The 27,892-nt window shown below is 51.8% G+C and overlaps 6 protein-coding genes across 6 annotated transcripts; 1 reads left to right on the top strand and 5 right to left on the bottom strand.

Annotated features, from left to right (window-relative positions):
- Positions 1 to 147: 147 nt before the first annotated feature.
- On the bottom strand, positions 148 to 3,043 carry AAFC00_003411 (uncharacterized protein; the record flags this gene model as incomplete). The annotated part of the gene is made up of 2 exons (XM_069342878.1): positions 148 to 426; positions 494 to 3,043. 2 exons carry the CDS (start codon positions 3,041 to 3,043, stop codon positions 148 to 150), a joined length of 2,829 nt encoding a protein of 942 aa, XP_069200688.1.
- Positions 3,044 to 9,338: 6,295 nt separating this feature from the next.
- AAFC00_003410 (uncharacterized protein) lies at positions 9,339 to 18,350 on the bottom strand (the record flags this gene model as incomplete). The annotated part of the gene is made up of 3 exons (XM_069342877.1): positions 9,339 to 9,432; positions 9,505 to 9,608; positions 9,666 to 18,350. The coding sequence occupies 3 exons, from the start codon at positions 18,348 to 18,350 to the stop codon at positions 9,339 to 9,341; spliced, it is 8,883 nt and encodes a 2,960-aa protein (XP_069200687.1).
- A 1,166-nt stretch (positions 18,351 to 19,516) lies between these two features.
- AAFC00_003409 (uncharacterized protein) lies at positions 19,517 to 20,614 on the bottom strand (the record flags this gene model as incomplete). The annotated part of the gene is made up of 2 exons (XM_069342875.1): positions 19,517 to 20,532; positions 20,590 to 20,614. The coding sequence occupies 2 exons, from the start codon at positions 20,612 to 20,614 to the stop codon at positions 19,517 to 19,519; spliced, it is 1,041 nt and encodes a 346-aa protein (XP_069200686.1).
- Positions 20,615 to 21,243: 629 nt separating this feature from the next.
- AAFC00_003408 (uncharacterized protein) lies at positions 21,244 to 22,092 on the bottom strand (the record flags this gene model as incomplete). The annotated part of the gene is made up of 1 exon (XM_069348084.1): positions 21,244 to 22,092. One exon carries the CDS (start codon positions 22,090 to 22,092, stop codon positions 21,244 to 21,246), a length of 849 nt encoding a protein of 282 aa, XP_069200685.1.
- A 1,191-nt stretch (positions 22,093 to 23,283) lies between these two features.
- AAFC00_003407 (uncharacterized protein) lies at positions 23,284 to 24,622 on the bottom strand (the record flags this gene model as incomplete). The annotated part of the gene is made up of 2 exons (XM_069342874.1): positions 23,284 to 24,005; positions 24,085 to 24,622. 2 exons carry the CDS (start codon positions 24,620 to 24,622, stop codon positions 23,284 to 23,286), a joined length of 1,260 nt encoding a protein of 419 aa, XP_069200684.1.
- A 218-nt stretch (positions 24,623 to 24,840) lies between these two features.
- Positions 24,841 to 25,842, top strand: AAFC00_003406 (mitochondrial 54S ribosomal protein uL4m; the record flags this gene model as incomplete). Its single annotated transcript, XM_069342873.1, has 2 exons — positions 24,841 to 24,906; positions 24,967 to 25,842. The coding sequence occupies 2 exons, from the start codon at positions 24,841 to 24,843 to the stop codon at positions 25,840 to 25,842; spliced, it is 942 nt and encodes a 313-aa protein (XP_069200683.1).
- Positions 25,843 to 27,892: the final 2,050 nt, after the last annotated feature.

Genomic DNA, 27,892 nt, shown 5'->3' with positions numbered 1-27,892 from the left:
AGCAGAGAAGAGAGACATTTGTTTATCCTTGCCAGTGCACACCCTCATCCTCCAGAGAGAAAAAAATACAAACAGAAGAGCAGAGGACGGTCATGGATCTCTAGCTTGTTGGGTATGTATAGCAACACGAAGAGACAGAAGAAAACACTAAAACAATCCCCACCCGCCCTTACCGCTATTAGCTCTCTTCCTCTCCTCTCCTGCACCACCTCTTGACGACGGACCGCCGGAAGACCGGACGTTGGAATGTCTCTTCTCGCGCGCCTCGAGTGCTCGCAGCGCTTCCATTTCCTTGAGCACGTGTTCGAGCAGTTCCTTGCGGTGCACGACGTCCAGGTGACGCCGGATCTTGGGGTCTTCGCGCGCGAATTGCTCGAGTTGTTGCGGGGTCAGGGAGCGGAATCTTGAGTCTAGGGTTCGGGGGAACTGTTGTTTTATGGGTCAGTGACTTTCTGAGACGGAGGGTCAGGGGAAGAAAAGGAAGAACGTGTACCTGGTAGAAAAACTTGGACAACAGCTCGGCGTCAAGAAACAAGTCCGCCGTCGTGGTTAGCTTGTCGGCCACTGCGTCTAGGAAAATCTCAGGGCAGTAGAACTTGTTCTTCTTGCTGGCGCACTGTTTGCTCTTTATGGCCATTAGACGCATGCGCAGGATGTCGGCTCTGTCGCGCAGGAACGCGGCTTCTCTTCCTTTGGCGAGCAGGGCAGCGCTGAATCCGCCTGCGCCGCCTCCGCTGTTGCCTTCGAGAATGATCTCGCCTTTTCGCACCCTGTCGATGAAGGACACGACATCTCGGAATTTCTTCTTGCCGCCCATCTCAATTTCGACAGTCTTGACTGCGTTCTCACAATCCCGTAGTTCGCCCTTGAGAGTATTAGTCACGTTCTCCCGTCCGCGTGCCCATTCGGAGTCTTCGATATCGATGCGGTGCTTGTATGGTTTCACGCAAATCTCAAGTTCATCCGAAGTATCATACGATAGATCCTGAAGGATGGCATTTGAGGCTTGGGTAATGGCGGTGCGGGCGAATGGGTGTGCAGAAAACGTGGAGTGGGCGATCAGACGATCGACTTGAGCGGCGAGGTTGCCTGCGACAACGGTCGTCGCTAGACGTCCGATACCAAGCTTGGTCAAGCTGGCAGTGCTCGCATCTAACTTCAATCGCCAAAGAGTGTCTGCCTCTTCAGCAGTGGCCTTGGGTAGAGCTGCCAGAGTGTCGACGAGTCCTTGTCCCTCAAGGGGCGACAGGTCTTCGATAGGTCGGTTCCAGTATCGCTGAGCAAGCAGATTCAGAACTTGTTGATCAAGTTCGTGTTTGAGGATCTCACGTAATTGTGCCCTGCCGAATGTCTCGGTGAAGGCACGGAAGGAATGCTTGAAGGCATCCAAGCTTTCGGCGAGGTATGACTCTGCCGACAGCGAACGCTCGTTGTATTGAACCTTGAATTCATAAGTTGCCTCTGTGAGTTCGTGATGGATGGCTTCAGCAGTCGATGCCAAAGAAGCCGACATTGTCGCTTCTAACACGTGCATCAACTTCTTGCGGAGATTGGGGGTGCCGACGGTGACATCAGTAGCGGGCCCGAAAGATTCAGGATGCGACGAGAAGTATGCGGACTCATTCTTGGTGATGGCAGAGGTGATGTTTGCGGAGCCGCGAGAGAAGAGCGAGTTGTGTTGCTGTGGGACCTTGCACACCACGCCGACATAACTCAGACGGAGCGGGTAGTTCTTGTCAGCGAGAATGGCAGCGCCGCGTAATGAGTCGACGAGATCCATCTTGGTGATGACGCCAATTGTTCGCTCACCACGAGGGTCGACGCGACGACTAGCGCGAAGAGCAGTCGAGTTCGCAAGATCGACATCGGCAGCTGAAATTGCCAGAATGATATTCGGGGCTTGAATGTATTTGTCACACAGTTCCGAGATCTTTTGCTTCAACTCAGTGGGCTGGTCGTAACCTGTGACTTGAATGTAGCCAGGGAGGTCGATGAGGGACAGATCCGGAACGGTAGGAGAGTAAATGCGGAGCTGGATGGGATCGTCAGAGACACAGTCTGCCTCTGGTACAGCCAGGTTCAGATCTGTCAAGGTCTTTTGAATCTGCGAAAAGTCGGTGATTTTCCCTAGGCCAAGGGCAGGGAACTCGCCGTATTCAGCGTGAGCATCAGGAGTGTTGACCAGTGTCAGCTCGATGGGCCTCCTCGTGACCATGTTGGAGCCCTTGGGCAAGAACTCGTGACCAACAATGGCTTCCAACACCGAACTCTTGCCAGACGACTGAGAGCCGATGACAACGATAGACGGCAACGTTAATGTTTCCGACTGACCGACAGTCTGCAAAAGCGATCTGATTTCAATCATCTTCCGAGTCAACAGCATCATCTGGTCGTCCCTGGCGGCAGTTTCGCCGTCCCTATCATCTTCTTCACCATCGCTGTCAAGAGCGAATGCGGCAGCTGTAGCAGCACCTGCCGTGGCAGCTCCAGCTCGAGACTCTTGCTTCTGAGGACGTTCAGGGCCACCATCAGGACCGCCATCACCACCGCCTTCGCCTCCTTCCTTGGAAAGAATGCCTTGCATCCACTCAGGCAAGCCCACACTGTCTTTTGTCTTCTCCCAGCCAAGCCTGGTCTGATCATAAATACTGTTGGCGCCATCAAATATGGATCGAGCGCCCGTCGTTGCGGTATCCTTTGCCCGTCCAAAGAGATCGATGGCATATGTTCCTGCTTGCGCTGCCTGATATTGAATATAGGCAAGCGCACTAATGGCCATGGCACCAAACATGGCAGGTACCCGGATAAACTTCATGGCCAGCTTGGGTATCGCTCTGGCAAACGACGCGTGCCTGACCGCTGGCACGCTCTGAGCAGCATTGCTGCCAAGCGAGAACAGACGGAGATGCGTCCATCTTGCATTACTGGATCGTGATAATAAACCCCCTGCTCGGTTTGCGGTGTGATATGGTGAACGTAGTGTAGCCAGGGAGGCTGTCCTGGCAAGAGGGGCGACCCGTGAGGTCAGCAACCTCCCACTCATCTTGTCTTACTTATCATGAGATGTTGGGAAGTCAAGATTGTGTCGCGTCTGCAATAACGACTGTATCTTAGGAACACTAGCTTGGGCTGGTCAGATTATCTACAGTTGATAGGTATTAATGTGCCTTGATTCTTGGTCTTGTGAATACGGTATGTAGGGTTCAGTGTTCGGAGGTGGCAGCTGCTCCGCCCGCGGCCATCGTCATCGGTATTGCGCGACTGGCTTTTTTGGTCTGCCGTAACATTCACGATCCCATCTTGTCCTGTCGTACAAACGGGGATCACACTCCTGTCTAAAAAGTCGTAGTGTATCAAACGTGCGACCCTGTATGCACCGGACACATCGATGAGTGTCGTAGACGTCCTGACAGCATGTAAGAACAACATTGGCACGCGAGCTCAATGTGCTCGCTGTCTGCGACAATCACCAGAACCACGGCGACAGTCATATAAAGTAATATGAGAAGTTACATCTAGCAAACACGATGAACTTGACACAACATATCGATATATTGTACGCATGATGCTGTACGATCCACGGACTATCTACTTATTGTAGTGCTCACGCGTCTACAAAGCCAGAGAGTGTACTGTACTCGATCTCAGCCCGGCATATCGGATTCTCGATGAACGCCATCACCTCTCGACCTCTTTTTAAGCGCTTTTCCAAGTTCCCCGAGGCCCAGCGGCTGACAGATACCAATGTGGCATGACAGCAGCACGTATTCCTCGGTACATGTCCACAAAGATGACGAGATCAATTTCGCCCGTTACCCTCTGCTGAAGGGACTGCAGAACAGGTGAATCACCTGCGCTTGGCAGCCGCTTACCATCATGATTTCTCACACATGGTCCCTCGATACACTTTTGGAAACTTGCATCTACATGGTAAGCGGTACGACTTTACGAGCTTTGGCGAAATTTATGCGCTTGCGTTAGAGTACCCGCAAGTGTAATCATCCGCGGCGGCGCTACATATGCACTGTAGTTTTGGGAGCCTACACTGCCTTTCAGGCTTGCAACAACTTGTCCTCTTTACTGACATGAGATCATTTTCTCATTGTATAACATACCCCTCTGCGGAGAAGGACGGATAATGGCGATGACGAGCGAGTCGTCAGCCTTCTGATCGGATAGCTCAGAAAGAAAATAGACGTCTCGCATGTGGTCGGAATATGGTTACATGCGATTCGTACAGATTCCCATGATTACCGGCAACGCTGCTATGCGATTCAGCATTCCACCTCGGCTTCACGGTAAAGAAATCCCATGTACCGACGGCACTGACGAATAAATACAAGAGCCGACAGGAAGGGGCATCATGTAAGATCAATCCATGGACTTGGTTGTAGTGCTCCGGAGCTTCTATGACCAATCGCGTTCCTCCCCGCCGTAAGCTTACACTGTTATACGGCTAAGAGCTTCAACTAACATTTTCCCCTAAGTACAAGCACCGGTTGCATGGTGTTTTTGTAGGGGACTTCTTGATTAATTTTCAATATGGAACTGCTAGGTCCAATTCCCAATACTCCGATTTGCCGAGGAGATGTGGCGCTGTCCAATACATTTGCATCATTGCGCAACGTAGAAGCTTCCTGCGCAGACATTATAGTGTCTGCCCATTCTCTCACTCGAAACTTTCTCTCCAGCAAGAACCCTTGAAGACGAAGACAACTCAACTGTGGATTACCAGCCGGTCTTCCTCTTTAACCTGCCTGGATGTTTTAGTTGCTGCTGGCAGTTTTCCCTCGACGATGCCACATCTGTCAATGCGTCCCATGATGCATGAAAACGTCACAATTGCCATTAAAGAAAAGCAACCACATCATAACATACTCACTTCCATCGATCCCGCGAGGAATGACTTCCTGCGCTTCCTTGATTCCTTTCTTCGTGTCCAAGATGCAGCGCATGCAACGACTGCTTCTGCCGATGTCATCAAGGCATTTCTATCGCAACACGGTATCCGCACGTTGCCGATACTAAGATATGAGCACCAACCGAACATGGCGGCTCTCGTCGTCGGAGACTCGGACGGTCCCAATCTTGTCATGAATGCTTTCCTTCCTGTGTCACCAGAAAACCCACCAGTAAGTCACGACATCTCGGTCAGTGACTTGAACCAAGATCCTCGAGATAGAACATCGCCCCTCGCTGTCAAGGCTAGTACAGCAGCAATAGTCGCAGCATTCGCATGTCTGCATGCCAATCAGTCTTTCATCAAAGGTTCCATCACGTTGATCGTTTTGTCGGAGAATCCAACTGGCACAGCAGGAAATCTACTGTACCTCTTGCATGAGGACGAGCGACGCCGGCTCTTTCGCGGAGATTGCGTCCTCGCCTCGTCACCTACCTCACTTAGCAAATTGCAAACAGGCGAACGCAGTGTCGCCGAACCGCAACACCCGCTCGAAGAAGCGGTGCGACGACGTGCAAAAGAAGTCGCTGGAATCAGTGTTGACTTCATCTCCGCCACCCAATCGGGTTATTGCGACCGTTGGCGCGATCTTGACATCCCTACTTATTCTTATGGCATGACAGTAGAGTCTTCATCTCAAGGTCTTGCCGAAGGTCAACAGGACCTAGTGGATGCCGAAGATTTCTTTTCTCTGGTCAAGATTTATACCTTGGTCGCAATCGACTTTATGCAAGTGGGACTTCCTGAGGACTGAGCGACCTGGAGTTGCTGTCATTTCTCGTAATATTCTTCGACTCGTATATTACAGGATCTCTATGGTGTTGTCTGACATTTTATTGGTTTCCGATTACTGGGACATGCGGCAGTCTGCGCTGTCCTGCACTACCGGAAAAGGGGCTCGCAGTATAATAACCGGGAATCTTTTGAACGAAACACAAAGGGTGGCTGTAGCATAATCTTCTCGGATCATTTGCCTGCCAGTACTTCTTCTGCTGTTCTAACGAGGATGTCAAAGGCCTTTCTGATTCCTTCTTGGCTGGCCAATGGATTGGCACTGACGACGCGGATGGCATTGACACTGCCCACGACACTGCTGGTCAGGAATATTTCTTTCCTGGAGTCAATGAGGGCATAGACCTCCTTGGTCACCTCGTTGGCTTCTTTGAGCTTCGCCTCGGATTGCTTGGGGACAACAGGCACGTTCTGGTCTTCGTATGCCCGAGGATCCGCTGCGTTTTCTAATGCTTTGTTCTCTGACGGCTGTCTCGATTTTGGCTTGATCGTCAACACTGTCAATGCAAAGGCTGGCGGAACCAAGATGTCGAAAAGATCAGAGCGACTCTTGACCAGATTTACAAAAAGTTCTCCCAGCTTCATGTGATGTCTAATATGCGCCTTCAGTCCTTCGACACCCCACGTTCTGATGACGAACCAGATCTTGAGTGCGCGGAATCTTCTACCCAATGGAATCTGCCAGTCGCGGTAATCTGTCACCAGACCCTGATCGGAAAAGGCGTTCCTCAGGTATGCGGGCGTGATGCTCAATGCATCGGTCAAGTCCTTTCTGTTCTGTACAAACAAGCAGCTGGCGTCGAAATTGGTCAGGAGCCACTTGTGCATGTTCATGTCAAACGAGTCGAACTCGGCCATCTGTCGCGCGAGATGCTGCCACTCTTCGCACACGAGCGCAGCGCCGGCGTAAGCGGCATCGACATGGATCCAGATATCAGGATAGTCCTTCTTGACGGCAGCGATGGAGGCAAAATCGTCGACGGCGCAGGTATTCGTAGTTCCTAGCGAAGCAGTCAAATAAAACGGCTCGAGGCCCTTTGCTTTCAGTTCCTCAATCTTGGCGCGTAGTTCCTTGCCCGTAAGCGCGAGATTATTCTCGCTCGTGACATCAATGCTCCTGAACCGCACGCCGGCAATATTCGCCGCCTTCTGCGTAGACGAATGCGCCTGCGTCGAGCCCATCGCGACCAACTTCGCCCGTAACTCACAAAGCCTATCCTCCTTGTCCTCCTCACTCAGCCCCTCGAACCCCTCCTCCCTAGCCACCATACGCCGAATATATCTCTCCCTAGCAGCAACAAGCACGGTAACGACCGCCTCACTCGCACTCCCCTGCACCACTCCGCCTCCCGTGCCTCTACTCGCGAACCCCTCAGGCAACCCCAACATCTCCCTGACCCAATCCAGCACAATCGTCTCGAGCTCCGTGACAGCAGGGCTACAAAGCCAATTGAACGCCGGCGCCGTGAGCGCCGCACTCCACATCTCGCCCAGGATGCCAGGGTAGGTGCTCGAGGCCGGGAAGAAGGCCATGAAGTTGGGCGACTGCCAGTGCGTTATTCCCGGCATGATCTTGGTTTCGATGTCTGCTTGGATCGCCGCCCAGGGCTCGCTGTGCGACGGCGGGGAGGCGGGCAGGAGAGGCCCGAGGTAGCCGGGTTTTATGGAGGGGAGGACGGGGCGCGACGCGAGGGTGCTGTAGTAGGCTGTTATTTCGGATATGGAGGATGAGGCCGCGGTGCTGAAGGCTGAGGCCGTCATGCCTAGGGGTGGCACGGGTCGTTCGTCTGTTACTGGGCCAGTCGTGGTGGCGTTGTCGCAGTGCTTGCTTGGGGGAGTGGCCATTGTTGCGGTTGTTGCGCTGGTGCTGGACCGAGTAGTGGTAGGGAGTGATGCTTTGCGGGATGCGGTGAAGCAGCGAGATGGTGAGTGTATGGGTCTGCGGAAACGACTGTACATCTAGCAGGCGGGATATAAGAATAAGTAACCTCGGGACAAGACTTGGATAATGCTCAGTGAGTCTTGGAGGGGTAGTGACTTGGATCAAGGTAGAAAGGAGGAGGATACGTACTCGCTAGAAATCTAATCAAATTCAGCAATTGCTCTGTTACATCACCTGCTAAACCTCTATTACCCAGATACAGTATCCTGATGCGTCTTTCGAATTGAGAAGGATGGAGGTGGTGGTATTATTTCCCCTAGCGATGCGACCCTACAACCACCTTCTTCTTTGGGCTGACCGCCTGCGGAACGAATTCCGACCATCGTCCATCGCACCTCTGGATAGGCCACGCGGGTGCTATATCGTAGGTAGCATGATTGTGGATGAATCGGCCTGCTGTCAACAAGTGTCAGCCACGCCCTACCGTCTCACGCACGTCCTACCATTGATCATTGATCCTCGACTATCCTCGGGGAAGTAGCTAAACAGAACGCTACACGGTATACAGTAGCATCGACGCACGCCTTACGACTAATTATCAAACCTCCAACTCATCTCTCTCAAAGCACCCCGCTCGAGCGCTACACAACAACATTGACTTGCGCGTGGGCTCTGTCACTGTATTTCACACGCCCTACAGCTGATTGGTGATAGCAGGGTTATTTTTGCTAGAACGACTGATGAGACGGCTACGCGGCAGTGTTACTTCCCGCCCTGTCATCTTACGCTCCATCGCTACTACTGATTACCGATTCGAACTGATCGATGTAGGCATGAGAATATTACCTGTAGTGAAATGAATAGATGTATCAACGCGGCACAAAGCATCAATAGCTCAGTCGGCATTACAAGTGGAAAAGAATGCATCGATTGGATCGAACATTAAAGTAGCTTGACGTTGAGCTTGACCCTCTTCCTTTGATCATCTGTGGTAGCGAAAAGGGAATGCATACCCTTTCACATGGATGGCCCTTGCCTGCTTCTGCTTTCTGCTTCTGCTTTCTGCTTCTGCTTCTGCTACTTAGGAGGTGCTCTGCTATGATATGCTATGCTCTGGTACTTTGGATAAGGTATGCTCCAAGACTCTGCGGTTTGAATCGAATACATACATATACATTTACGACACCATCATCTATGAAGTAAATAGAGAAAAAAAGGTATTGAAGCAATGTCTCTGGAAGGTCTTTTGCCTCGTGTCTTTCGCGCGCTCTCTCTGTCTCTCTCTCTCTCTTTCTGAACAACCATCGCGAAATAGACAGACAAGAGGGAGCAAGACAAGAAGAGAGAAGCAGTGAACGCAGAGGAGAAGAAATCCAAGAAGCAAAACGACAAAAACAAGTAATACCAAAGACAAAGTGCCAAGCTGAAGCGAAAGGGAAAAAACCCCACTGCTCCTCTCCTTTCCCCCCAAAACTTCAAGTCGTCCTTAAATACTCCGGGAGGATGCCGTGACTGATACTGTACGTCCACCAGACTCCGATTAGTGTATCTTTCTTCATCTTGCTGGAAAGCAGCCTTCCGTTGACGAATCGATGGAAAGCGCTAAAATGTGATTCGTGGTCGTCAAGATCTTATCTGGGATTATGAGAAACACTACTACCGGTAAGTGTTGTTATTGTTGCCAAACCACGGGCGAAAGTTCGTCTAGCCGTCTGATTTGTTGCTATGCGGGAGCTTGTTCAGAAGCTTCTGCCCGCCTGCGAGGAGCTTGCTCTTCGTTTTGCTGATATTGCTGCTGCTGCGGCGAGGAGATTTTGTGTTAGTAAAGCTTGCACAGACAGAGATCTTCATTGCTTGCTTGCTTGCTTACCTGTCATCGTTATCCTCGGCGGCCGCGTTCTCTGCACTCTGCCGCAGTTTCTGGCCCATGATGGAGAAGCGATGGCCTATTGATGCGCTCCTGTTTCGTGATGGCTGGAAGAACGGTCAGTATATATCGACAATAGCGGGCGGACATTGTCGTGCACTCACATCCTTATCGACACTCCATAATCCTGGAGGCGGACCGATCAACATCTCATGGTGGTGATGATTGTCACTATCATGCATGTGCGAGTGCCCGTGCCCACTAGTCTCGCCAGCATGGGTGTGGGGACGAAGCTCGTCGGTATTATGCCCGTTGAGACCCCCATTTGCAGCGAGTACCTCATGTGACTCGTTCAGTGGCGTTACACCCGGTGTGAGGGAGCGACTGCTGCTGACAGTTTTGCGCAGCGGGTTCGAATTGGACGACGATGCTCGCGATACACTTCGGTCTAGGTTGCTTGCTCGGCCAGACTGGAAACTGAGTCGAGATCTGCTCTCCCAGGCATCCTGCTCGTACAGGCTGAGCTCCTCGTTCTCATCTGGTCCGTTGTCATGTATGCTGAGCAGGGTACTCATGTTCGCAATCTCCTTGAGCCTGCTTTGGGCTTGTTGGCGTGATGGGCGGTGGTGGCTGAACTTGTTGCCGATGATGGCGCCGGTGTGAGAGATGAGTGCCTTGATGAGATCCTTCTTGATCTGCAGCGCCAGGTCAAGGTTCGACCAGGTCTTGTTCCTGTACTCGAACGTGGGCAACCGGAAGACAAGATCGTGCACATCCTCGATGTTTCGTGTACCACGACCCTTGTAACTCAGGCATAAGACTGTGCTAGGGATCTTGAAATAGGCAAGAGTCATATAGTTGGATGCTCTGTCCATCATTTGTGTCAAGTCATCAGAAGGCTGTTCCTTTTCTTTCTTTCTTAGGAGCAGCGTGCTACCCGATGTGCCTGGGCGCTTTCTCTCCTCGTAGACGCTTGCACTGTCGTTCGATGGGGCCAATGACTTGTCACTACCGGCCTTTGATATCATGGACAGGTTACTTGGAGAGTTAGCGAAGCCATTTTGCTTTCGAGCCACCGAGTTCTGCGACTTGTTGTTGTGAAACAAGTTCCAATGAGGAAGACTTGAGTGAGAAAGGTTTCCGACCCCAAGGCCTGTCCTCTTGCCATTTGGTGACGACTTCTTCGAGTCTGTCAGCTTCATCGTTGGGTGAAGTCGTTGTTCCAAATCGCCAGTGACAGTCGGCACTCCTCCGGGATCAGCGCCTTTGCGGTCGTCCACACTTGTCGGCGACAAATCTGAGCTATCCGCATGGCTATCCGCGTCTTCATCGTCTTCTTCCTTTGTAGGAGACATTTTCCCGGCCGCAAAAGGCGAGGCAACACTGCCTTCGAATGCAGTGCCACCGACTCCGGGGAAGATGTATTCGAAGAGCTTCTTGGCGACTTCTCGCTCAAGCTGCACCCTCAAAGGCATGACGTTGACTTCAAAGTAATCGACAACCTGGATACCTGCAATGGCTTCAAGTTGCAACCACTGAACCCTCAGCATATCAATGTCTTGTCGCTTGGGGAATCCACGTGCAGGATCGACGTAGGGAGCAATGATCTCGGGATACACAGCATTCGGTAGCAAATTGAATCCATTGATACGACCAATCTCAATGCAATTGTAATTAGAGCCATCGTTGTTGTCCGTGCGAGCGAATTGAGCGTCTCGAAGCTGGAACTCGACAAGAGACTCGCTTTTATCGCGAACGAGATGCCACGCAATCTCCTTGGACGCTATCAGCCAGCGTAAGATGCCGGGCGAGGACGAGTCGTCCTGATTGCGGTCTTCGATTCGCCTTTGAGAGGTCGTAATGGCCTTCATGATGAAGAACAACTCATCCTCACAGCTGGCGAGGTCTTGATCGACCGCGATACGGTCTTTCCAGCCCTGACGATCGAGTAGGCTCTCATTGATCTGGAAATGCATCTTGATGTCTTCGAGTTGACGGATACGGCCCTGCAACATCTCGACCATCTCAGGCGCACCACTCAAGTCACTAAAATCGGACGCGAGCATGATCTTCTCTAATCTCTCACTGCGCGTCTTCTCCAGCGGCTCGCTATACAGCAGGAGGTCCAGCGCAATGACATACATGGCATAGTACTGATGCGAATCGCAGATTGCGCGGAAGTGGGGAAATTCAATCCATATGTGATCCAGCCGCGACTCGTCGTTTTCGGTGGGTTTCTGACGGCTCTCTTCACCTCCCGTGACGTCGTCATTGTACTTGAGACGCAAGTTGTTGTATTTGTCGTAGCGTAGATTGGCAGATGTACGATGGACGACACGGTCGAAGCCGTACGGATTGACGGAAAACTCAAACATTACTTCCAACGGCACCCATGGTGGCCAGTAGTCATTCTTCTTGCCACCGTAGTGGTTGCCAGAATACATGTGCAAGTACTCTGTTGAGAAGGTCTTGGTGCTACTGACAAAGACTTGTAGACTGTCCATGTTTGCGGAGAACCTGCGCTGTACGAGACCGCTGACCTCATCCATGATTCTGTCCTTGTCCATGATCTGGACGACCTTGAATTGCATGCCCTTGGCGGCGATCAAGACGACTGACTTTGGGTTCTTTTCGCTCTGCAGCTGAATCTGTGGGGCAATGAGGCGGAAATGATAGATGTTTTGAGGTGTGAACTCTGTAGAGATATGATGACCACCATCACTTCCAGCGTTGGTGACGTTAGATGGCCGGCGATCATCGGCGTCATCTGCGTTGACAAATTGCTTGCCATCCCGCAGGAGCTCTTCGATCCTTTCTTGCACTTCCATATCGTCCGTGTCAGGAGAAGTAGGACTCGTCGGTCTACCATTCTTGTCGACTTCCTTTCCCTTTTCGGACTCTTTAGCCCTTTGCCGCTCTTCTACAATGTCCAAAATGAACTTGACAGCTCTACGAGACATGTAGTACACGAACCCTCTCCGTTGGCCAACCTGATGTATGTAGCGGAGTATTATGTTTCGTAGTGGATTATTCCATTTGATCTGAGGATTGTGAAGCACGAATCGATTATTGAAGTCGGTTGAGGATTCGAGACCGGAATTAGTCTGGGTATCACGAGCTTGTCGAGCCGCCTCATCTTGCAAATCGGGATCGACTTCCAGAGACTCCATCGCTGGCACGGTCGATCGTGTGTCATCTTCGAGTCGCTTGATCATCTTCAGCATCTCCTCGAGGAAAGTATGCTTCTTCTGCAGCGTTTCAGTGTGGTCTCTAAGAGCCTGTAGACTCTCGAGTGATGGACCACTGTGTCGATCGTGAAGCACTTTCATCTCCTGCTCTAGAACAGCACGTTCGTTGTGCTCGATTTGTTCGACGATTCTAGCAATCCTTGCCTGCACCAATTCCGCTTGTACTCGGAGCGGCTCGTTCTTTTTCGACATGACACAGAAATGCGTCGGCTCATCACCGAAAGGACTGGTCCTAGTGGGATCACCCGACACAGAGTCTCCGTGGTCAGTCTGTCGGAAGTAGGTGAAGCGAGGACCAAACGTCAGAGGTAGAATCTTGGTCTCAGGGTTTGACTCTGCAGGAAGGATCCAGTCTAGCTCAACAAAGTCGTCCATGTCGATCCAACTAAAGTCGTTGTCAGGAATCGTGAATTTCGACATGTCGATTTTCGCACGTAGTGGAGCCTGATAAGCAGCAAGGCTAAGATCATCGGCTTCGTCGATGTCCTTGGAGTTTGTGCCCGTGATGATGGCAGAAACAGCGCGTATATCAGCAGAGATGAAGTCGAGCTGAGATTGATTGATCTTCATTTGCGAGGTGCGCTTCGGCTTCGCATCTCCGTGTCCCGGAATCTCAAAGGTCTCCCGTCGTTGATGGAGATCCACCATGAAGCTGTCTAACCTCATCTTGAGACCAGTTGCGGATACTACATCCGAGGCATATTCTTCTGCATCTTTGTGCTTGTAGACGTGACTGATGAAAAGAGGTGAGAACAGGAGATTGTACTTGATTGTCGCTAGATGGCGGCCGAACTTCTTGCTTGATTTCTCGACATTACCCCAGAGCGGACCTTGTCGGACAGGAAGTGACATGACTCCCGAGAACAAGGACCACCAGTCGAAAAAATGCGTGAAGAAGCGTGGAGTCAAGTGGACGGAGTTGTAGTTCCGAGAAGGCTTGAGATTCGATACGTTCCAGTCACGATCCACCGGTGCAGCCACAGCAATAGACATATGGATGTGATGACTGCGGAAGGTACGGAATGCGTCGAATGTGTCGTGTCCAGGAGGTGGCTTGGCATAATCTGGATGTTTGAGAACAACCTTGTAATGAGGACAGAAATTGAATGTCCTCTTGCCGTCGTCCAAGTTTCGCTCGAACATCAGGCCAGCCATCCATCGCACATTTCCAGAAAGTTTCATGACGACTTTCTTGAACGAAGCAGTCGAGCCGGCCGTAGTAGTACTGGCAGTACCATTGGCGTCTATGTCCTCCTCTTCGGAGAACTGTCTTGCGAAAGTATTAAAGTCAGGAACAGCAAGCAAATATTCTCCACTGTCGACAGTCATGAACTTGCGAGGGTCCTCGTCTTGAGCTATCCTGAAGCGAACATTATTCCTCCATACCATGACGAAACCTGCTCCGTTGCCGGTGACGACATAGGGACTGCGAGATCCTTTGAGGTTCAGATGAACATCGCCGTCGCCCTTCCATGCAACGTCGATCCGCGAGTGAAAGCTTAGACGGATCTTATCCCAGAAACCGACTCGCTCCGAGGGATCCATTGGTGGCTTGGTAAAATTCTCGATCACTTGCATCATGTCTTGTATTGCCGGTTGATAAGAGGTACCCCACGTAATTCTCGTTGGTGAGCTTGTGTTGATCTCGAATTTCATGTCCGAGTATGTTTTGATTGCAGAGATAGTGCGACGCACATCGATGGCGAAGCGTTTGGCAATGTCGTCCTCGCCTAACTTGTCCTCAGGGCATATGACCACATTGATGTGGCGCTGCGATTCTATGCCCTGAAACTCTTCGGCGATGACAAAATCTGTGTCGAGTTGCAGACTAGGAAGACGAGGTGACTGACCCATGCGCGTAGCTGGAACATGCAAGAAAGGCAGAGGGTAGTCGCGAAGTGAGAGCCGAGTCTCGCCCATGGTCACCTTGAGATGCATCGGAACTAAAAGACCGTATTGGGTATCCATTGGCATGCCCTTTCCTATATCGTGCAAGAATTTGGAAAGGTCTGACATCGGGAAGGAAGGTTTGTCAATAACAATTCCAAGATCACTGATCACTGCTGCCATGAGTGCCGGACGTTGAGGGATAGCGACAATAGGCTCAGTCTGTTCAGCCTCTTCCGGGAGATCGTCAATGCCCCACAAGATACCGCGAAGGTCTTTCATGATGTGGTTCTGTTGGCTTATAGCTCTGTCAATACGCTTCTTCCAGCTGTCCGCGTTGAACCGCTGCAGTCTCTCTTCGGCCTTCTCCACGCTGATGTGACATGCCCCGCTCATGTCGCATTTGCCTTCGGCATCGTAACGCATCTTACGACCACGTCCGCGGTGGTCGTCTGGAGATTCTTCTCGGATAGTCGCATGCAAGCTCTTACTGCGTCTGACGCCGGCACTACCACGTCTGGACTGACTGCGGCTACGCGAAGATGGCTGAGCTGAAGACGTCCTTGGCCGTGAGCTTGCTCTTTGCTGCCTGATACTCTCCATTCTCTTGACCTTCAGACGGAAGGCCTCTGCTCGGGCGATGCGTTGCTGCTGCTCAATGAGTCCCGAGCGGTAGATGGTGCCGAGTTTCCACTCGAAGGGACTGTCTTCAATCTCGAACACCACCACCTGGCTGCGGACGGATATCCTCGGCACTTTCTTTGGACCTTCGGGGTGTTTTGACAGAATGTATTCTTCACTCCCCGTCTTGAAGTGATGATGCATCTGCTCGGTTGTTTTGACAACGTTGATGATATTGTCGAAGATCGAGTGAAGTACAAGACCATGGGGCACACCCAGACGAATGGCGTCAGTGCTGACATCAATCGACTTTTCTTCTATAATGTGTTTGTTGTGAGACTTGTATCGCATCTCACGCAAATCGAGCCGCAGGTTCTTCAGACTGACTATACGACTCCAAACCTGCAGCATACCTGGAGTTCCAGAGTACAAGCGGACAACCTTGCTGCGAACAAATGGATTCGCCCATCGATGACGGCCAGCATGGAGACCGAAGATCTGTACCATCAACGGCGGGTCGGAGGGCATCTTTGCCTTGAACTGTAGAAGGTTTGCTTTGAAATCCACAGTCACGACCTCGTTGAATGTCGGCTTAGGCTTCTCCTCATCCGCAGTGGGAGGCGTTGTTTTGCTGTAGCCATGCTCTTTCCGTTGGTGTTCCGTCTGGGTCGAGCCTAATGTGAGGAACATTCTTCGGAAGGTCAGGATGGCGACACCCAAGGCAAAGTGATTGTATACGGAATACTGGATCTGCAGGCTCTTTGCATGGCTGTTGATGTGGAACAAGGGGCCCTGTGGATCCGTCGACGTGGAGAAGGCGAGCTCAAACTTGGGTAAGGTAACAAAGTTCTCCGCGGCGGAGTCTGGTACAGAATCAATGATAAGACCTTCCAACCCTTGTAAGTGGATTGCCAGACGCCTTCCGTCGGTGGGATTGACTGGTTTCCGCTTTGGCTGCAGATCGTTTGGCGTGAGGGAGCGCTCCTCCCTGCTTCTTGAGAGAGATCTACTGAACGATCTCGAGCGCCGACGAGAAACGTACTCGAACACATCGTCCCGATGAGCTTTGTACTCTGCAGACCAGCTCTCAAGCTGTAGAGCGAATCCTCTAGAGTATTTCGAAACGTGCGTGTCAATGCCGGCAAGCTCAAAATTGAAATCCGAACCCTGCAGATTTACGTGCTCGAGCCAGGAGGGAACTTGTCGAAGAAAGCTCGGCTTTTTGGTGCTATGCGGTTCTGACGCTGTCGCAGCCTCCTTTTTCAATGCCTTCATGATTTCTCGGATACCCTCAGAGATCTCAGGGCGCACAAGGAAGAGCGAGAAGCTTTGGAACCTGGCGGAGGCATGCACAGTCGTGACAGGTAAGGCATTGACGTCGAACTTGACTTCTACAGTATCTGCCAGGAGAAGATCGTGCTTTTCGCCAGCGTTGGATTGGTAATATAATGAGAGCGAAGACTGTCTATAATTAACGAGCAAGCTGTATCGAGCCTCGGCATCCCCAGAGTGTGAAGCTTCGATATCTAGCGCCATTGTAGACGTAGACGAGATGAGCAGATCGAAGTCTGCATCAGAGTCTGATGCTGGATTGAGCGGCGGTAGTGAGACTCGCACCACGGGTTCCTGAATAGCCATTTTGATGATCGCTCGGGGCAAAAGACGAGAGACAAGGCCACCCGGAGTGACCGAGGACTTTGGCGCGTTGCTCTTGGGGGGACGATTCGATTTCGCAAGATTCATCAGCACGGGTAAATGCTTGGGATCCAGATCGAGGGAAGGCGATGTGCACACAAAATTGGCGAACAGGATATTGCTGTTCCGTTCGCTCGCATCGGTCTCGTCATCGTAATGCAGCGTCTTGGAAGGCAAGGTTGTCTTGACGGTCGCCGTGATCATTGGCACATACAAGACTCGCTCGGGATGGTCGTGACCATCATCGATGCCTGCAGAGATGGAGATGGCGGTCAAAAGGGCTTGATGCGCCACATCCTTGGGAGAAAAGTACATTCGATGCGCCGGGCTTCTCGAGTCGAGACGGGTGACATCCAGACCGACCTCTTTCATGGCCAGATGGAAGTAGACCTCGCAATTTTTGGATTGCGGCACGTGTAAACGCTGCGAGAAGCCCAGGAAGCCGACTGCGAGCTGTACCTCCTGGATTCCCCTGATTATGGAGCTCACGAACTCCTGTGAGCCAGCCACCGTCTCGACGAGTCGATCGTCCAGTGTGGCTGTTTCTTCCACTCGTTGGTCGTTTATGGTAATGGTCGGCGGCTCTGCTCGCGAAGGGTTGGCTTTATGGCGGACGATCTTGACCTTGTCGGTGGTGGCGATGATGTCGTCGTAGGGTACGGTCAATCTGCCGAGCTTGAGGGATATCGATGCGTCTCGAAGGCCGTCCAGGCGAAGGTGCAAGAAGCCGTGAACACTGAAGGTGCAGTAATCCAAAATCTCCGTCGAGTCCCTGCCCTCAGGGGTGAAGGAGATGCTCCTTATTATGCTCTTCCATTCCGCCGGTGTCTGAGTGTCCAGCTGGGCCTTGTGATGCTGGAACAGCCGACTGCGATCCACCAATTTCGCGCGAGTGTCCACCGCCAGAGTGAGTCTCTCAATGCCAACACTTCCAATCTCTTGGACCTTGATGCGCGCGCCTATGACCACCAGGTCGACGTGCTTTATCCATTTCACCTGCCGGTGCAGTTTCTTGACCTTCTCTTTTGCGGCCGTCAATTTCTCCCATTTGCTGGCCAGGTCGTTTCCCGAAGCATGATCTTTCGGAGCGGATCGGCTGGCTCGAGCCTTGCGAGGGGCACTCAACTCTCGCAGATCCAGCACAATCTCTGGCTCCGTGATGTTCAGACTGAACCATGTCGGTTGCGCGAACGTAGGGCGATGGACGGACAGGCCAATGCCGCGGACGTGGATTCTGACACCATGACTCGGAGAAAAGGCAATCCTCCGGAAGCCACTGTATCCCACGCGCTGGATGCTTATGCCCGTGACTATACGGAGCAGGGCGAACAATACAAAGGTGCCGAGGTAGGCGGTGACGACGAGTCCAACAAGAAAGGAAACCGTCGGGAGAGGCATTGTAGCGTGGACGCGTCAGGCTGCCATCAATTGGCCTGACGATGGGGAGGGGTGGGTTTTTTGTCTAGTATTTGGCACTTGCGGTATATATATTCTCACGCCAACTAGAGGGAAAGGGACAGCAATACAACGGCGATCCCGTAGTATCAGGCCAATGTGTTCGGTGGGGTCGTTCAGGGTTCCCGGATGCTGTACAAGTATATTAATCGCCTCGTGCCACACGGACGACGGCCTCGAGGCCTGCACTGGCGAGTGAGATGACGAGAGGGCTATCGCTCATCTTCGTTGTGCTACAGAATGCGCAAATCGCCCGTGCATTTGTTCTTTGCGGTATGGGAAAGAGAAATGACAATTAGCTAGATGGAGAAGGGAGCAGCTCAGGGAAATTTCCATGCACGAGCGAGCACGAGCATGCACGTCGCACAGTTAAGGAGTGGAGGGGGATCTTCACACGGAAAGCTGGCCCACCATTCTGTCATTCTCGAACTTGCGGCTCAAGTACCTTGAGGTAGGACTAAAACTCGGACTTAGTGAGCAATATAATCCGTATTGCAGTGCGAATACGTCTTGATGCGCGGACTTAGGGTGCAGTGTGACGTTTTCTCATGCTGTCTGATACCTCAAAGGCTAGAACGAACCACAATCGTGGGACAATACTTTAGTCAGGTAAGGTATCCACAGCTCCTTCATACAGTAAGGTATGGTGCCTTACTTGTACAGTACCGTAGCAATCTGTGATCGCATGAGCACGTCCCGCTGCGATCCGGGGCGCCAAGGAGATCGTTGCCGTTCTCGTCTGCACCGCAGCGAAGCTTCGTGCGTCGCAGAAAGCTTGACAAGACATCTTGAGTTTAAAGATCATAAGACTGTCCGAATTCTGAGTACGATCGAGGAGTTTTCATCGTATAGGGCCACCCGCTCGTCGGTTCAGAGATGAGAAAGGAGAGCTCTGCATGGTACTGGACCTGCATGTCCAGTTTAAGGCCTTCCATCTCACAAGCTGTACGTACAAGACTACCGCATGGCTGCGTTCACATCGCCCTTTCGCTGTTCTCATGAGTACCTGTCATGATGTACTACAACTTCCGTCGGTAAGGTACGCCGAACGCCATGATATGCAACTCTAAAGTACCGTGCACCGTACCTTCAAACTCCCCCTGTCCGCCTCAGCCTTGCTTGACCTCTTGCATCTGCATCGCAACGTCCTCTCCATCACGAATTGTACCGCCTGTAGAGAACAATCTTTCCTTGACTTGAGCCGCGAGAAGACCAGTCTTTTCCTCGCTGGCAATCTTCTCTGCGGCCTTTACAATCTTGTCCATGCCGTTATCGGTCTTTGTGCCAGGGCGCATTTGTAGTCCGCCCTTCAGTCGCGTCGTCTGGCTGACCTGCTCCAGCTTGCTCGCCAGATCCTGCATCTGGGATGTGACGTAGGCTCGGTTGGTGAAGAGTGGCGATGATGATAATGTCTGCACCCAGTATTTGTTCCACAGTGCCTCCAGTAAAGTGTTATCGAGCGACGACTTGAAGTGCGAGACTTCAAGAGGGTAGTATCTGTTCGCGTGTGCGCCAAAGTCGGCAGCCTTGGCCAGGGGTACTGCTGCCATGCCTTCTCCTGCGCTCTCTTGTCCTTCTGGTTTGTAGCCCTCAGGGTATGTTCTGAATGCTCCAATCTCCACCTTTCCCGCACTGATGGTCCTGTCCGGATCTATCACGACTGCAACAAAGGGATCCTGCCAGGTCTGATGCGTGTTCTGTGTGCCGACATCGATTCCACTGAGCCAGCATCCATAGCCAGGGTGACTGTGATACCATCCCACCGCGTTCTCCATCTGGCCCGCCTTTCGTGAGTCTTCCATGAACTTGACAATATATTCATCGGCCTCGGTGTGAGCGTTGACTCTGGTTTCTGTGCCTTCCACAGGTAGACGAATCGCATCTGTGACGATGAACGTCTCGTGTTGCACATAGCCGATCATGAGACCCATGACTTCGATGCTTCCTCCAGACCGCGCATGCATGACCATCTTGAGCAGCGCGACTGCGCTGATTCGCACATGCTTGAAGTGATGAGGGTCGCTTCGCCACGGGTGTCTGTTCATTATCTCCTTTTGCTCGATTCCGGAATATGAGTAGAGTGCATCTCGCTGTGGGTCTACTAGTCGTACGGCATTGTCCAGTTCTGTGACCTATCAGTAACAATAATGGTTGTCGATGGGAGGGCTGGTTGGGCAATTACCCCACGTCTTCCTTGCGGACTCCATGGTGGTGTGTGTCTAGCTATTCGAATGTACGCAAACGCAAGCTCTAAGCGTGTTTCATGGATACCGAGGAGATGACCGTCTAATGGTGAATCAGGGGAGACACTGGGTGCTGTAAAGCGGGAATGTGTTTACTTCTATATGAGTACAATAGAAGGTAAGAAAGGTCCACGGCCAGTGAGGCTGGAGCTCCGCCATACTGAAGACGTCACGACCAGATGTCTTGGCATTCCCGAACTTGTCCGCAATCCTGTGCTTCATCGCATGTCTGATATGGTGATTAATGTTTCATACCTCCTGTTCACTAGTTGTCTTCTTACATCGGCGAGTCGTGTCTATATCGACTGACTGGCAATGGATTCTCGAGTATAGTGAGATGTGGGCGACTGTCCCAAGTCATCCTCGGACAGGGTTGCCCCGACCACAGTCAGTATTCAGGTTGATCTCCTGATGAACCTCGGTCCTTCCTCATACTGCTCATTCCTACACGCATCATGGTACAGGTAGCGGTCAGTCGGTACAATAGAGTCTAGAAGAGAGATTCACCATTTTGTGATTTGCTCGACTTTTTGATGTCTCCCACTTTTTATCATACATTATGCACTACTTCGTTCAGTCAAAAGAATGTCCTCTTACAATTCCTCTTCTCTCCCAAGGATTTCCCACCCGATGGTCGCCCACAGCTCCTTCTCAAACCATTCTTCCTTGGCCTCTACGGCGGTGTCAGTAGCTTGTCCTGAGGCGTGGCTATCTACAGAATTGATTGAAAAAGACATCTCTTGGCCTATGAGTATCGGCATTTTCAAAACATCGGCAGATGCGGCGTCTCCTCTCGTTCCGGGTCCCATGATGCAATCGATCAAAGTGCGTTGCAGCCTTCTCAGTGCCACTGATGTAAGACGGTGTTTCCGAGACTTTCCCTCTTTATTACCGTTAGTATCGAGAAATTCCTCCGGAACAACCTTGAGTGCTTTCCGCAGGATAGCAAGCATGTATGGAGCTTCTGTAGTCATTGCTCGCCTCTCTAATCGACGGACGTGGTCGCGTCGAGTTTCATCATCCGAAGGAGGTAGATTTCGTAATTCGTCTTGTTTCCCATCATACTTTGGCCCGGAAAATGCAATCACATGCTCTATTTCGCCGAGACGGACGAAGAGGAAGTAGAGGAGACCTTCCAGTAATTGCTTGCTGCTTGGCGTTTCGGTATTCATATGATCGAGTATGGCCAGGATTAGATTCGTGAGTTGCGAGATGAGGTATGTGTGGACATTTCGAGGGATAGTATCGCTGTTATCCTGTACGCGCTGCTCACACCCAGGTTTCTGGGGTGGGTTTTCTGCCGATTGTGCTTCTGCTTCATATGTTGCTACATGCTCAATCTCAGTGAGGAGGGAGTCGAAGAACATGACACAGTGACACGTGGTGTCATTTCTCAATTGCTCATCTTGCGACATGTCGAAAAGCCGCTTTAGCGCGTACATCAGAGTGCTAAAAGCTCTAGCAACGGCTCGAACTACTTTCGAGACCCCAGACTCTGTCGCGAGTGTCTTGCTCCGGACTCTGCTGCTCGGACATGTTGGGGCTGCCAGATCTCTGATGACGGAAGACAGGGCTTGCGCTGTGCCTGATATATGTAGGACAAGCGTTCCAGCTGTAGCTCCATAGGCCATGCTTCCGGTAAGCATCTTGTGTAGATTATACTGGTGTCTTAGTGCCTTGAGACCTGTGTGAACTTGTCAGCAATCGTAAATAGCAAGTGCCTGCATGTTTTCTTCCCTGGCTGGCTATCGCTGAGAGCGTCTGCATCCAGTCTGAAGGAGACTGGTGTTGCAGTGACGGATCTGTCAAATTCTCTCTGTCTTTTCGATACGGTCCGCGCTTCACGAGTACGTTTACGTTTGACAGAGCTGTTGGCAGAGCTGATAGTGGCATGGGTATCGGGAGCCCTAGACCTCGACTCCTCAAGTTGTTGGCGCAGAGAGAAGGTACTGTTTCTCTCCAGCTCCAATTGCTCCAATGCTGCTTGATGCTCTGCTTTGAGGCGGCTATATTCATGTTGCCAGTAGTAATCTTGGTGCAATTCATGATATGCTTGGACTCCTTCCTTGTCGCGTTTGTAGCTTCGACGGATAGTATCAAGGTGTTCTACTGAATGTCAGTATGGGAACCTCCGGTCGGTGGTGAAAAATTGATTGCCTGTCATGGAAACTCCGTCTGGCTTGCTTCTGACCACTGCGCGCGCAAGTGCGAACTGAAAGTGAGTTGGCCGAGACATAATGAGTGCGTTTCACCAAGATGTTGACGGCATAGGAGCAATTAATGAACGGTAGGCAATACGGCGCAGATGAACAGACCATTGGAAAGATGGACGGATACAGTACTCCTTATGGCAAAGCATTAAAATAAGGTAAGAAGCTTCTCTCCTTTTGTTTTTCACTGGTCTTCTTTCACCAAAAATAATTCATAAGTTGGCGGACTCGAGTAGGCAGGAGCGCAAGGTCGACTCCATTGGCAGTCGCCAAATTTCATAGGCGTTCGAACGTTTATGGCTGGATAATTGCACAAGTCGGCAAGCCACTTCGATGCTACGAGGACAGTACAGAGACAAGTGGTGCGTGATGTGAAGTGCAGGGATATAATATACAGATAATACATACGTGACCAAGATCCGTCTACCTGTACCTGCTGCCAGGCAATTTCTTGTAGGGCAAAGGCTCGACCTTCATCCTCTTGAACTCGACGTCGTGACCAGGGATACCCGCCCTTTGCATAACGCCAGCGGTACCCTCATCGTACTGACTTCTGAACAGGTTGGCACCAACGGGCTTCAAGGTGTATCTATCGACAAATCCCCTGAGCTTGAATCCCTCGCGCTCGACTTTCTCGGTCGCAGCCTTGACATCGATGATCTGGCCTTGTTGTTGCTCGAGCACAAAGACGGACATGCGCTGGTAAGGAGCGCCCTTTTGTGTGAATGCGGGTAACCAAGGCAGAATGACTTGGGAGTCTCGGGCAAGCTGCGACAAAGGCACGCTACCTGAGGTGGGAGAGATGTTGATGTTGGAGGCAAGGAAATGGCACCTGTAGCCGAAACCATCCTTTGCAACATCTGGAACGTCGGGATTCACGACTGCGATGGTGACGTATCGCTCTCCCTTGTTGTAGACCTGGATCTTGAGACGGGCGGGGATCTCGCTGACGCGCGAATCGACGAATTCACCAGGCTGGACGGCGCGGTTGCCGAAGGAGAGGTCGACATTGGCAACGATGTCGATGGCAGGAAGGACATCCGGGACGACGTTCATCTGTGTAATTCGTTGGATGGCCAGGTTGCGCTTGTACTTGCGCCACTCCTTGTCTGCGAGGAAGCGGTAGATGGGCTTGTTCATGTCACCTTTGGGAAAGACTTGTCAGCGATACTCTTGTGCCTCAGCGCTACCACCAAATGCTCCCCATGCGCCGAGTGGACATACCTTGTCCATCCTCGAATCTCTTCTTGACGATAGGGTCGTTGATGTCGGCCAGAATCTTCAGTTCTTGCAGGTGGCGCTGCATGCTGGCAAGACGGTGCTCCCTCTGACGCTCATCCTGCGGGCTGACTTGCTGTGCCGTCAAGCGAGCAATGCGCGCCCTCTGCACCTCGATCTGCTTGAGCTTCTCCTCGCGATCCTCGCCGAGGATCTTTCGGGCTTCCTGGAAGCATTGGTAGGGTAGTTGTTCGAAGGGGATGTTGTTGCTGGACTGCAGGGCGGCACGTCGTCGTCGTGAGCCAATGGGGGTCTTGCGCTGTGTCTGGAGGAGCTTTCTCTCTGCCTTTGCGGTGTAGACAAGATTGGGATCGAGAAGGCCGGGTGTGGACTGTGCAGTGGACTGTTCCACCGCCGCTGCCTCACTTTGTGCAGATGAGGAGGAGAAGGCGCGGATGGGAAGGACGAAGGACTGGCCTTCCTGGCGCAGACATCGTACGGAGTTGACCAGAGGTCTCAGGCTTTGCCGTGCCGAAGAAGACATGTCTGATTTCGACTTGAATGTGTATTGACCAAAAGAATGGACAATAAACCACTCCAGCAAGCGTCCAGCAATAATTGGCCTTCTGCAACTTTATGCCAAGACCAACTTTTTCGGCGACGCGACTGCCGCCTCCGCTGCACCTCCGAAGGCCATTTGCCCATATCTTACCTTGGTTATCTGCCCACAACCATACTTGTACAATTGCATATATACACCAAATGGCAGCCAGACGACTGTTAGATCCCACGAGAGGGCTCTCCTCTGTTTCTGCAGGAAGACTGCAGGTACGAAGAGCAGCCGCAATGGCTTTTTGCAGGACCGTCATACTAATTCTATAATCGCAGCCATTCCTCTCCCGATCAATGGCGACGACGACGAGTTCTTCGCCAATCTCAGACTCATCTCTTTCTTCTCGGTCCGTCGAGGCGACATACACACAACCGCCTCCTCACTCCACCGCTGGTCCGGCAACGGCGACGATATCACGACCCGCTCCACCGCCCGCAAACCCATTCTTATCCACCGCTCTGACGACTCTCTACTCCTTCCCTGACCTCGAGCCGAAGACGGTCGTCCACTACCCCTCCACTCATCTCCTGGTGCCGTTGCGGAAAGACATCCTCCACCGCGCAGTTGTCTTCGAGGGCGACGCAACACGACAAGGCACAGCATCAACGAAATGGCGCAGCGAAGTCCACGGCTCCAACCGAAAAGTCAGACCTCAAAAGGGAACGGGAAAGGCTCGATTGGGCGACAAGAAGTCACCCATGCTCAAGGGAGGAGGTGTGGCTTTCGGCCCAAAGCCTCGTGATTTCAGCACCGACCTGCCTCGCGCTATCTATGATCTTGCGTGGCGAGTAGCGCTGAGTTACCGCTACCGCAGAGGGCAATTGATTGTCGTCGAGGACGCGCTGGAGATCGAGAGGCAGGGCCCTGGTTCTGCGCGATGGATGAGGGAGTTGCTGAACTGGCAGGGCTGGGGTAACAAGGACGGCAGGTCGCTTTTCGTGACCAGGCATGTTCGACCGAACCTTGTCGAGGCCCTTGACGCACCCGGCATGGGCAAGGAGGCCAGGGTCTTGCAGGTCGAAGAGGTCGACGTCAAGGATCTTTTGGAGATGGGCAGAGTCGTCATTGAGAGGAGAGCCTTGGACTATGTCCTGGGCAAGCACGTGTCCGATCTCAAGGGCGCAAAGGTCACTTATGAGGCTTCGTCTTGAGGTCTGATAATGATAGGACAGCAATCGACAAAATTGTTGCTTGTCCCGATAAAACGCTTCGTTCTTCTTGTCTTGCCTTTGTACAATACCACCAATCACACCAAAATAAAATTACCAAATTTGTATAGTACCTTGCTCATATTGATTTTGATAGTATGAAAGCCAGTCTGTTGTCTGTTCCAAGACGATTTGTGGCCTCAGACAGTTACAACTACCGTGCAGTACAAAAAGTGCCAGAACGCAATGTGCTTCAGAAGCAGCAGTTGGACCGTAGTGTTGGGAGCATTGCATGCATGTCCAGAAGTATCATCTTATGCACGGGAGACATCTACAATGCCGGCCCGTTGTCGTAGTTGTGCTATACGATTGCTTAAGGCAACTTTCCCGCAACGAGCTACTATAACGTACTGTATAGTCAAGGTACGTGTCTGTCTACCCCCAGTAAAATATAAATTTCTCCAGACGGAGGTTTACCACTCAAACTGCCCGATTCGTACTAGTCAGGGTATCGTTAACCGAGTGGATGGATAATGTTTGCATGCAACTCACATCTGCTTGTGTGGCAGTCATCAGCATTAATGCAATAGCACTACTTTCACTTTTCCAGGCAATCGAGTTGTCGTATGCGTTCACTTGCTGTGACTAATCCTTGCAAGACCCGAGCTTACTGGAGGGTTGTCCTCGGCAACACCTCGTTCCTGCCAAAACACTGCCTTTCTTCAGGCAGGTACAGTAGAAACAGATTATTCACGACACCGTCCAGCAAACACAAAATGTCTGGGATACCTGGCTTTAGCGATCGTGCTCAGATGGAGAGAGAAAGACTCGCTAGGCTCGCTGCAAGAAGAGGTACTTCTGATCGTAAGCGCGAGAGATCCATTACTCCTCCATCTCTTTCACGGCCAGCCAAGATTGCGAAAGTGAGCAGCGTGAAAGACGAAGATGTGAAAATCGTGATCTCTTCACAGTCGACTGATGAGGACTCATCGGACCTGCCAAAAGCTGCACGAGTCCTTGACCTTGACTCTCCGTCCCCGCCATCATCTACCAAAGTGGCCTCAACTCCTGATGTTGCCATAATACCTGAACCTGCCAGTTCTGCTTCTACGGCTCTCAGGTTTCCTAAAGGCGTCGTGAAAAAGACCTGGGCATTTGGCCATGCACGTACAGACAAGGACATCAAGATCGAAGAAGTGCTTGAGAAGCACACTCTTCGCACAGCTGTGCTTTCGGCTTTCCAATGGGATATAAACTGGGTCATGTCCAAGATCAACCTGCCTCAGACCAAGCTTATCTTTGTCATGCAAGCCAAGGAGCAATCCCTGCGTGATCAGATGCTCAAGGAAACGGAACCGTTACGGAAGAGCCTTCGGTTATGTTTCCCGTCAATGGAGGGTCAGATCAATTGCATGCACTCGAAGCTGATGCTGCTGTTTCATCCTGACAAACTGCGTGTGGCGGTGCCTTCGGCGAACTTGATGAGTTACGACTGGGGGGAGACGGGGATCATGGAGAATTCCGTGTTCATTATCGATTTGCCACGCCTACCCGATGAAGCTGCACCAGACAAAATCGACGGAGCAGAGGAAGAAAAGTCGACTTCGTTCAGGAGAGAGCTCATCTACTTTCTCACCAAGCAAGGACTTGACGACAGTGTGCTGAAAGGCATATGCAACTTTGACTTTAGTGCGACAAAGAACATCTCGTTTGTGCATTCCGTCGGCGGCGCAGCCTGGGGCAAGGACATGCAGCGGACAGGGTTGATGAGCCTGAACCAAGCAGTCAGAGAGCAAGGTCTGGCCACCGAAGCAGATTTACAGCTAGACTTTGCCGCCTCGTCGATAGGTTCTCTGAACAATAGTCTTCTGCTTGCACTTCACGCGGCCGCACGAGGCGCCACAGATCTAAGTCCGCCAGCGCCCAAGTCTTCTTCTGCAACCAAGACCAAGACAGTAGACAACATAAGAGACAAGATCAGAATCTACTTTCCGACCCTGGACACAGTGCGCAACAGCACAGGCGGCGTGGATAACGGAGGCACGATTTGTCT

This window comes from Neodothiora populina (assembly GCF_041146345.1).
Source record: "Neodothiora populina strain CPC 39397 chromosome Unknown canker_contig_16, whole genome shotgun sequence".
NCBI lineage: Eukaryota > Fungi > Ascomycota > Dothideomycetes > Dothideales > Dothioraceae > Neodothiora > Neodothiora populina.
Note: the sequence above shows the minus strand (reverse complement) of the source record. Positions and strands in the feature narration are given on the sequence as shown.